The sequence below is a fragment of the Vanessa atalanta genome, chromosome 22 (assembly GCF_905147765.1).
Source record: "Vanessa atalanta chromosome 22, ilVanAtal1.2, whole genome shotgun sequence".
NCBI classification, from domain to species: domain Eukaryota; kingdom Metazoa; phylum Arthropoda; class Insecta; order Lepidoptera; family Nymphalidae; genus Vanessa; species Vanessa atalanta.
The window spans coordinates 1,555,455-1,567,264 of NC_061892.1; the positions used below are offsets into that span (position 1 = coordinate 1,555,455).

Consider the following 11,810-nt stretch of genomic DNA (forward strand, 5'->3'; position numbering starts at 1 on the left):
GTAAGTGTTATAGATTTCGTGATTAATCAAAGATAGATTTTGAAGGATGCGTATGAATTTCTAATTAAATTAAAAAGACAAAAAAGGCATAACATCGTCGATCCCAACTTATTTTCTTGCGACGTATAATTTTTATTTTTTTGGACATAGCTCTTTTTAATAAGTCATTTCTTTAAGTAGACATGTTTATATGTGCAGAGAAAAAGCCTACTCATTAATTAAAGGCTGGCAACACCACTGCAAGTTTTCTAGTGTTGCGATGTGTACGGGCGATGGAAGTCGCTTACCATAGACTATATGCTTATTTGTCATCGATGCCATTTAAAACTTTATTTATCGTACACTGGTTTCCGAAAATTAGACACATGCAGGTTTCCTCACGATGTTTTCCTTCACCGCCGAGCACGAGATGAATTATAAACACAAATTAAGCACATGAAATTTCAGTGGTGCCTGCCTGGGTTTGAACCCGAAATCATCGGTTAAGATGAACGCGCTCTAGCCACTGGGCCATCTCGGCTATAAGTCAGGCCTATAGAATCTAAATTAAATTATATATATTTCATTCGAAAAATACCAACTAGAACAATCTTGGTCTCAAGCGCCTGACAAATTCTCACCATGATCTTAGAATAGTGACGGTTTTGAAAAAAAATCATAAATCATTTGTTGCTATATTTGGACTGAATACATTAAAAATATTATATAATACACATGAAAAAAAATCAAAATAATTCAGTAGATTTGTGATATATAGTCGGTACACTGGTGGATTTGAAAATCGTTCACAGATAATGCATGTGTATGTGGTTCTTAATACGGTGCGCGGGAGTTTCTTGAGGAGCCTTCCCGCTCCCAATGAATTCGCGCAATCTTTATTGTTTGTTGTAATTACAGACATATTAAAAACGGTTGTGAAGATTTAAATTAAAAATGGAGTTCCTAAATTCTTGAAGATGCTTGGCATTGTGGCCTTGAATATGAATATGAATGGTCTTGGTATATGGCAATATACAAATTCAAGAAAGAGCACCTTCTTGAATACATATGCGGTGAAACTCTTATTTAAAAATTTTCAGTTTTAACAGGTAACTTCAAGTCAAGTATTATATTCAAAATCACTTTTATTTTTAAATGAATAAAATGCTTTATCATTTGTGGATTGGTAGAAAGAAGACTTGCACTTTACCTTGACCAATAAAATTATCGCATATCGTAAGAGGCTCTAAGTATATTTTAGAAACTTAAAACATTATTATATTATATTATATGTATTGTTGTGTTCCGGCTAGAAGGGTGAGTGAGCCAGTGTAATCACAGGCACAAAGGACATAACATCTTAGTTCCCGAGGTTGGTGGCGCATAGGTGATGTAAGGAATGGTTAATATTTCTTACAGCGCCTTTGTCTTTGTCTATGGTGGTGACTACTTATCATCAAGTGGCCCATATGCTCGCCAGCCAACCGATGCTATAAAAAAAACAATATAAAACATCTTGCGTACAAAATGTAAAGTATGAGACTTGTGAAATGTTTTAAAAAAGGAAATAAATAAAAACTTTAGGTATATGATATTATAAAATATTTATACTACATTGCATGCTATCACATATACTTCAGGATCCAGTCCCTGTATTTTGCTACATCTGTGTAAACGGTGTACGCGTTTGGTTCACATATTGACGAATCTTTTCTAGCTAAGGTGGCCGACACGATACCCTTCACGTACCACGCTCCAGTTTGATAGTCAATTCTATAGGAAGAGTCCTTAGTATCAGTAACGAATACGACAAAACCTCCGCCACTGTCTCCGTTACACGCAGCGGTACCTGAATACGAAAAATTTTGATTGATTTCATCATGTTTTAAATTTAACATTGAATTTATTATATATTCCAAATTATTTACGAATAAGAGTTTATTATAAAACAAACGATAATAAAATGAATGGTTTATAAACTGGGACGTGAATTAGTAAAAAAGTTACTTCTTAAGATGAAGACGCTTGCGGAGAACCTAACCAAATATGCAAGCCGATAAAAAGGATGTTAGAATAAAATTCAAATCGATATAGACTTGTTCGAGAAATCGATAACCATCAAGAATTAAAAAAAAAACACAAGTTGTTTATTTTGACACGACTTTTGCTTTGAATTGAAAATTTATATATAGTTTTGTGTTTTCACATTAGGTTGAATTAAATTTCATTATTTTGGCACTGTATTGCAGAGAACTTGCAAGTTAAGTTACATTTGGGACCTTTTAAGGACAATCACAAAGTTAAATAACCTTTTTCGTCATTATATAAATCCTCCTCCATTTTTAAATCATTTACAAAAAGGAAAAAGATAAATATAAAATGGTACGGTAAATTTTGTTAGTGGATTTATAAATAGAAAAATAATATATACAATAATACTCTTATCAACAGCAGATAACCGAACGCACTAAGAATTGAACTCACCGTTGGCATTTCCAGCGCAGAATTTTTTCTCGTTCAGTATGTTGCTGTAGAAAATAGGATCGTATAAAATGCAAGTTAAAGTTGGAACTGTTGGTATCGTTGCTTCGTGAAGGTCATTTGACAAAGAATCTGATTGGTCAATACCCCATCCTACTACCTGAATAACGAAGATAAAAACAGATTAGTTTTTAGTCTTGACGTCAGAAGTTTAACAATTTATCCATAATGTGATTTTTGCAAAAATGATATGCGCTTTTAGAAGAAAATGTATAACATTACTTCTAAAAACTGAGGCTGATGTGATGAACTTTTTGAATTCAATAAAGATAAGATCATAGCTCTATATTTGAAACGTGTTGCGATGGAAACTTCGAAGAAAAATTGAGTTATATTAAGTCAAATAAATTTACAATTAACGCTTACCGTTCCTGTTACTTCATAAGAATCCAGTTGATCGTACACAGCGTCCAACCATAGACAGGCTGGCTGAACGTAGTTATTAAATAAAACCTCAGCACTCAATTTTAGTAAAGCTATGTCATTGTCCAATGATTTCTTCTTAAAGTCATCGTGAACAATAACTTGGTAAACCTGGAATTTTGTTTAATTTTATGTCAAATATCATAACAAATTGCAAAATAAGCTACAATTGAGTCTTTGGGTGGTCTTATATTTTTAATTTGTAAGATACCCAGTAAAATCTAGCGAGAGGAAATAAATAATATTATAAACCATATTTCATATTTTTTTTTAATGAAAAAGAATAACACGAACCTTTCTTTCTTGACTAGTTATTTCGTTAGTGAGGAGAGATGTTTTTCCAAGAACAACACCAAGGGATTCATGATTTACTGGTATTTCGTTGATTGTTACACAATGTGCAGCTGTATCGAAATAAACAAACAAGGAAGCAGTAAAGTAACATCCCCTAAATGAGTCACAACTGGGTGTAACATTTTTCTCCTCTTAAGTTAAATGTTTATCGTGTTATTTGTATATTTATGTTTCTCTTTGATTTTTAATATTCATGAACTTAGCAAACTTCAATTTATAAGAGACAATAAGAGGAGGTACTCCATTTTTACAACTTTTTGTTATACCTGTTAGAACCAGAAGTTTTGATATCAAAGACCCTCCACAGATGTACTGCACACTTAGTCTATGGTTTCTGTAGATAGCAGCATGCCAGGGCCAGTCGCCGCTCTTCGAAGCAGAACCGCTGACAATCAATTCAGTATATTTTCTGTTGATCTTCCGTCTGCCACAAAACTTGTCAGGAGCTTCAGGCCAAAATGGTTCAATTTCTAAATGTCTGCTTCCAAAATAAGTCTGTAATTTATAATATACTAATGTTATTATACATGTTTTATATCAATGCCCATCAAAATAGATTTAACATTAACAAATTACAATATTTTCAAAGCGAGACCTAACGATAACCCATTATCTCTAACGCCTGATTCCGTCCGAAAATAAAGAAAAAATGATGTCATATGATTTGATATTTTTGTTTTAATATATCTCGAAAAAAAAATGTGCACCTATTAAAAATAAATTAAAAGAACATAAAGGACAAAAAGTTCGTGAAACTATTTCTCACGATAGATTTTATAAATGGTAATATTACTCACCCTATTAGGGTTAATACAATTTTCTTCTCCATCAATTTTAAGACTTAGTATATAAGGCGGATGTTCTGGAGCTTGTCTTCCCTTTACTACGAATGTAAAATTAGGCACATCTTTACGTATTACAAAACCATAAATATTAGAGATAAGATCTTTTTCAGTAAATTTTGCAGAATTTGTTGGACTGTATATGCTGTCGCCCTAAAAATTATAATTATACATATTTAAAATGTCACAAAAACTAAAAAAATATATAAAAAATACAAAGATAAAGAAAAAATTATGATGATGATTCTACCGATCTGATCAGAAGATCAACTAAGCTATCAGAAGGCCATGGGTCAACTAATCTAGGAAACAAAGATGTTAAAACCGTTTAAGTAATTTAATTTAGTATTGAATTATATAGTATTGAAATCTGTTTGAATGTGATAAGACACCCAGCCTTGGATTTAAAATCATGACCCCGGAAATATTTTAAACGATAACAGATCACGGTGCAAGAGTACAGAACAAACTCCCATCAAATCCAATGGCAATCGAACGAGGTATTGAACTAGAAAAAATCTTGACAGAAAACACTTTGGCTTTTTTGCGCACAATCTTGGATGAGCCGTATTCGAAACCGTATGTATTAATTTTATATTGCCAAGCTATATGTCGGGATCGAAGGCCACGTCACACTGCAGCTAAGATGTTATCTAATAGATCACGTTTATGCCTAAAGAAGAACAAACCAATTAAAAGACTTCTTTCGCATTTATAATATTAGCCAAAATAATTCAATGGACCGCTATTATCCGACAAAATGGCAGAGATTCCAATTGATCACTCCGTTCTTATAAAATTAGTAGCGTTATTATAATTCGACGAATATTGAGATAAATTTCGAGGATGACGACGACATCGAAATAGTATAACTTACAAATACAATGGTTGCACCAGAATCTAACTTCACTTTGATCTCCGTTGCCGCTTCTAATTGTTTATTTATAAAAACTCTATACCCAGAAGCTAGTCCTGGGAAAAATCTAGATTGGATCTGTGTGTTGTTTTCACAAAAATACTCTTCATATTCCGGTGGACGATAGGCGTGACTAGGCGTATTATTAACACCCGTAAAACATATTATAAAAATTGTTAAAAATACACTATACTTTATTAACTTCAAACACATTGTTATTAATTATATGCTTTACTACACATATTTAATACGACTTGACGTCGTGACGTCTTCGCGATGACTAATATTATGGTCAAATCACATATTGAAAATTATTACAAGTTTTTTATTCGTCGTTGGGTGTGTGTCGACGATCTTAGTGTGGGTTATATCGAGAAACCTGTGCGGTACGTTATGTTTAACAGTTATTTATATATATTATGTAGCTTTATGTAAAATTAAATTGTATGGAATGTTTACATAACTGTTTTAGTTGCTAATATCTTTATGTTGTAGATACTGGAACTATTGGAATTCTTAACGATTCTTTTCATCGCCAATCCTCATGATCTAAGATATATCTTGGCTTGTAGTTACACTGGCTCACTCACCCTTTAGAACTGAACACAAGAATAGTAATTATTGCTGTTTGGCGGTAGAATTTATGATGAATGCATGGCCTACCCAGATGAGCTTACACAAAAGCTCTTTTTTTTAAATAAATTTTTGAAGTTGCAATCTTGACTTATTTTGAAAAGAAGCTAAAAAACGCGATAACTCAAAAATGGCTTACTTTTGCCTATGCATGTGGGTGTTAAAATTATCGCAAATAGTCACCCCTATTACCTCCTACAGGGAATACGTCGTACCAATGAGTTATTGGTAATTCGATGTATAACAAATTATTTTCTAATGAAGATATTATCTATTAAGAGTTATCCTTTCCATCTCTCCTCAACCAGTAACTATATATTCATAGGTATTTCTTCTATTCTTTGTTTACAAAGAATAGAAGAAAATATTCTAACTATTTTATATATAAGGGGAATTGAGTTGGTTTAATATAGTGCTATTTTGAATTTGCTTAAAATATTTTAATAGAACTTGTTTCCAAAGTATTAAATAAATAAAGAAAAAAAAATGAACACCAATTTATTCTCTATACCTAAACAAAACTTTTAATAAAAACACGTCACGGATCGAGAGATCATTTTTCAAGGAGCCAATACTTCTGATCACTTTAAACAAAGACTTCCAGTGGTAAAGTCATATACATACGAATGTGTCTTAAAAATATTTATTATTAGTTAATGAATGAAAATGTTGAAATTTAACTTAAAACTGTTAATTATTGTGTTTGTGCTACGTTTTGATAAAGTAAATAACACACAGAGCCACGGACTTCCACAATTTGAAGAATATTTTTGCAAAAACAATAGAAAAGTTGTGTCAATATCTCATCTCGGATTAGGTAATGGCTACAAAGTCATGATTAATAAGAAATTAAATTCTTCAACAGAAATAAAAGTAAAACTAGACTCTGTTGGAACAATCTCATTCATAGGTATGTAAAATTCGTATTTCAATTTAAAAGTTGCTTTTTTAATATTGTGAATGCACCACCGAGGAAAAAGATTAGTACGAATCCTATAACGCCGATGCGGATTGGTGGAAACCTGTGTCAAAATTTCATCCGTCACATCTAAAGTCTTACAATATAAACCTTCGTCAAAAATTAAGCAAATGAATATTAAATGAGATATGATTATATTATTTTAGCTGGACCATGTTTTTAAAGTCAGTGTAAGTATTTAATTTTTAACAACCAAAAGTCTAAGAATTTGTTATAAAAGAAAAAGAATAAAATTAGTATTGTCAACGACGTCGTATTTCAATACTCAATTGGGCAACAGCTATCTTATTATTACTATAGTATATTTTCTTGATGGTAGGGCTTTGTGCAAGCCCTCCTGGGTAGGTACCACCCACTCATCAGATATTCTACCGCCAAACAGCAGTATTGTTGTGTTCCGGTTTGAAGGGTGAGTAAGCCAGTGTAACTACAAGCACAAGGGACGTAACATCTTAGTTCCCAAGGTTGGTGGCGCATTGGTGATGTAAGGAATGGTGAATATTTCTTACAACGCCATTGCTATTGGCGGTGGTGACCACTTACCATCAGGTAGCCCATTTGCTCGTCCGCCTACCGATATCATAAAAAAAATAACATTATAGTAATTTTTTTATCAAAATAAGATTAAACGTAAAAAGGGAAGATGTTGTAATTTTAAAAGAATAGATACAGGCCATAAAAAAAATTTTGTAAATGACGAATTTTCCATATACAGATTCATAAAGAATCTCATACTGAAATTAGATTTTATAGCAATTAAACTTTCAAGGTCAAATCAAAACAAGTGAGGTAAATAACGTTATAAAACATGTTTTAATACGACTGTACATAAACAGGAAACTTCAACTTTTATGCTAACGTGGAACATTTTATAAAACTATATTGAAGGATGAGTATTTCTAATTTAATTAAAAAAGCATAACATCTTAAATCCTATTGTCTTGCAAAGGTTTTTTTTTTCATCGACCTACGTCATTGTTTTAATTACATATATATGAGCTTTCTCGTATGAGAGAGAAAATCCCACTCATTTCTTAAAGGCCGGCAAACCAATGGTTTCCGAAAACAGCTGCGGCCAAATGTGAAATGGGGGAAACAGGTGTTAGGTACTCTACGTCCGTTTTTGTGTTTTTGTTGAAATGTGAACACGTTAGAAACAAACATAAGGATTTGAAATTATGAGAAAATTGAAAATGAACCCAATCAATAAAAAAAGAATAATATTTGAAGCATAAACTTTTGTTACAGGTGGTGCAAGATTTACAGGCGACAAAGATCTCATTAATAATATATATAATTTTATTTTACTCGAAGATTCTCGTAATTTTACCTTCAGTGTTAATGGAAAATTACGCCCTCATCATCCACCTTACGTGATAAGTTTGAAAATCAATGGCAAAGAAAACTGCTTTAATCCTAACAGGGTACGTAATAAATAATCTAGATTTAAAACCACTTTCTCGTTTATAATAATGAGCCTAATATATATACGTTAAGCATTCTTTCAAATTTCGCAGCATTATTTTTCTTATACCAGATTGAACTGATTTAATATTATGAAAATTAAACAGTTTTACTCAATTTTGCTCTCTCTTATATAATGCGATGAGACGTTAATCCGACATGACTGGAGAGTTTAGGTGCACTAGATTTGTGGCCAACTCATTAACACTTTTATGATAGTCTCCAAAGTAAACATTAATAATGTCACCAAAGTTGTAATGATTCTAAAAAAACAGTATCGATGGGAGATAAGTAGCAACTAAATTTTTTTTTTCATTCCAGTCATACTTTGAAAAATACCAACTAGGTACTGAAGCATTTTGGTCTCAAGCGCCTGACAAATTCTGTGGAAGACGTAGAATAAACACAAAATATACAGAACTACTGGTTAGTGGATCCGCATCAAAATCCGGTGAATGGCCTTGGCATATTGCATTGTACAAACTCAAAAAGGGTACTCTTGAATACATATGTGGTGGAACCCTTATTTCAAAATTTTCAGTTTTAACAGGTAACTTCTAACCAGTTTTATATTTTAAATTACTAGTAGTTTCAAATGAATAAAATGCTTCATTATTTGTGGATAGAAGACTTGCTGCAAGTGACCGAAAAGTAATTACCGTTGTATGGTTTTTACCATATGTTTAAAGTTTTTACATTAACTTGCCTTCTGTCGCCAATGGATGGATTGACTTATATTTACCTCTATCCGTTATCAATACTTAAACATTATAGTTTTCTTCTTAATTGATATCACCAATTGCTATGTTCTATATAACGAAAAAAATTGACATTGTATTTGACCTTCTTTAGTCCAAAAACCATCCAATGACGTTAAGTGAAATTTTTGGGTTAATCCACAGCTGCTCATTGTGCAACGGTCAAAGGAGTCGCTTTGAATCCAGAGATACTTGGAATAATACTCGGGAAATATAGTCTTCTTGGAAATGAATTGACTACTCAAGATAAAGAGGTAATCTCGCGGAATTTTTAATGTTACAAAAGTATTTTCACCAAGCAAAGGTATTGCGTCATTAATATCGTATTATATAATAAGAAAAAATATACGATCCTTCAGGAGAGAATCATTAAAGTCCTCCATACTTGTCCTTAAGGGAGAGTTATTAAATTAATGGCATTGTGTTTTATTGAGTTTTTCGTTTAATGCATACTATATAGCAAAATTAAATTCTTCCAATCTGTTTGTACATTATTGTACTCCTTAGTTGTGTTGTATTTCAGGTATACGAAGTAATTGTTCATGACGAATTCGAACACCAAACTCTTAACAATGATATAGCATTACTAAAATTGAGCACTGAGGCGATCTTTAACAACTATGTTCAACCAGCTTGCTTGTGGCTTGATAAGGCATATGATCAAATGGAATCATATAACATTGTCGGAACGGTGAGCTTTGTAACTTTAACCTTAATTCAGTTAAATTATTTGCCCTTCGCCAGGCTGATATTTATTTAAATATCTACCTATGTAAACAGGTTGTAGGATGGGGTATCGACCAGTCGGATAATCTATCAAATAAACTCCAAGAAGCAACTATGCCTTTAGTTCCTGAAATAGATTGTATTAGATATAATCCCATCTTCTACAGCAATATACTGAACGGCAAAAAATTCTGTGCTGGATTCAACAATGGTAAGAAGCCCCAGTTATTTTTAACTCAGCTTATTATTTAAAGCTCATGTCTAAAAAACGTTCAAATCAAATATATTTTTTGCAAGTAAACTTTACAATTAAGCGTTTTTGAATCGTCTATATTTACACTACCACCTACATTAATATACAAGGCATATTGTTCAATAAAAGACTATATTAAATATAGCGTGGACCTAGTATTTGTTGATTTCTAGGCAGGATATATTATCTATAAATTAAATTAAAACTTTACTGACATTCTCTGTAATTTAAATAGTACAACAGAGTAACTACATTCCGGTCATTTTCAATAGAATCTACTTTTCGAACCGGTGGCTTACATTTAACTCAATACACTAATATGACGATTCAAAAATACTTTTCTTTTGTTTTTACCTATTTGATAAAAAATATTTTGGTAATCAGAAAGCAATAATCCCAAAACTAATTCTATTTATTTTTTGTTGAATACACATGTGGCCGAATATCCCGTATTAGTACTAGAGTAGCGTGGTGAAATAAGCTTCAAAACTTTCTTCGTAAAGAGAGGATGCCTTAGCCCACCAGTGGGACATTACTGCCTGTTACTTACTTACTTAAAACTTACTGTTAAAGGCACGTCAGCATGCAATGGGGACAGTGGGGGAGGTTTTCTTGTCTTCGTACGTGACTCAAAAACCCCGACATCGCATTACTTGACACCAGATATTCCTGGAGCTTGGTACGTTAAAGGTATCGTATCCGTCAGTTTGGCTCGACAAGACGACTCAATCTGCGACCCGAAGGCATACACCGTGTTTACTGACGTCGCAAAATACAGAGACTGGATACTTAGTAATATGTAGTGAATAAAACAAATTATATAAATAAAGCTAATTTAAAATTTAACGTAATTTTACTTATGGATGAATATGATTCATTTATATTTTTATTTTCCATCTGGGATTCGCCTCCGTTTGAGGTGTTGCTGGTGCAAAAGTTTCGTAATGATTGTTTGAGTAAAGATATGAACACGTAACATACAAACTAATAATCAATCTCACGTTAATAGTAAAAACAGGACACAGCGCGTCGTGGTCGTCGTGTGTTGTGGTGTTTCGATGAAGATGATGCACAAGATTGTGCTACGTCTCTTATATAACCCTATGACGTGTGGCATGCCCGTTATGAAGAAGTATGAAGACTATCAGACGATTTGACCATAATACACGGTGACAATAAAATAAACCCACTACACGTTTTAAACCAAAAAATTAAGGTTTTATCAACAATTTCAATACTAAAGATCCTGGTTGTAAGTTTAGTTGTCAGTTTTGATTCCGTAAAAATATATTGGTTTTTCTTCTTTGATTGACTGTAGAACCCGTCTGAGTAGGTACCCACCATATATTCTATCGCCAAACAGCAATAATTGGTAACCAGGGTTATACAGCCTTAGTCCAAGGTTGGTGGCGTATTGGCGATATAGTAATTTTTCTAACGGTGTAAATGTCTATGAGCAGTGGTGACCACTTAACATCAAGTGGTCCTTAATAGGTTAGTACATTTAATAAAAAAATAATTAAAACGATCAACTAATTCAAAAACTTTTTTGAATTTACGTCATCTGAATTTACTTAATCTTGTAAAATCTACGTTCCTTAAATCTTTAATTAACATTAATCATTCTTTGGTGCTTGATTTAAAGTATTACTATTTATTTTATTTTATATTTAAATCTGGATTCAACAAGATCAGTACAAAATTTACCGTTACCATCAAACATTAGTTCAGTGATATTAGGTAAGGTATAAGAAAGCTTCAACGTTAGACATTTCATGACTATTAAATAATATTTCTTATTTATAAAATTAATCTTTTGTTTCGTATGATGTACATCTTAATACTTGAATAAAGAGTATTTTTTATTTTGTATCAAAGCCCTCATATGAATTCACATTTTTTAATTAACACTACTATGTATTAACTATGTATGTAAGAAAAT

At 32.2% G+C, this 11,810-nt stretch overlaps 2 protein-coding genes across 2 annotated transcripts; one reads left to right on the top strand and one right to left on the bottom strand.

Annotated features, from left to right (window-relative positions):
- Positions 1-1,551: 1,551 nt before the first annotated feature.
- LOC125072771 (CUB and peptidase domain-containing protein 2-like) lies at positions 1,552-5,397 on the bottom strand. The gene is made up of 7 exons (XM_047683462.1): positions 5,017-5,397; positions 4,095-4,292; positions 3,564-3,792; positions 3,238-3,347; positions 2,887-3,054; positions 2,464-2,620; positions 1,552-1,828 (listed from the first exon to the last, which is right to left on the bottom strand). The coding sequence occupies exons 1-7, from the start codon at positions 5,266-5,268 to the stop codon at positions 1,605-1,607; spliced, it is 1,338 nt and encodes a 445-aa protein (XP_047539418.1). The 5' UTR covers positions 5,269-5,397; the 3' UTR covers positions 1,552-1,604.
- A 1,125-nt stretch (positions 5,398-6,522) lies between these two features.
- On the top strand, positions 6,523-10,671 carry LOC125072572 (chymotrypsin-like elastase family member 2A). The gene is made up of 7 exons (XM_047683203.1): positions 6,523-6,598; positions 7,916-8,091; positions 8,453-8,681; positions 9,034-9,143; positions 9,413-9,580; positions 9,670-9,826; positions 10,442-10,671. The coding sequence occupies exons 1-7, from the start codon at positions 6,523-6,525 to the stop codon at positions 10,669-10,671; spliced, it is 1,146 nt and encodes a 381-aa protein (XP_047539159.1).
- The last annotated feature ends 1,139 nt before the right edge of the window (positions 10,672-11,810 follow it).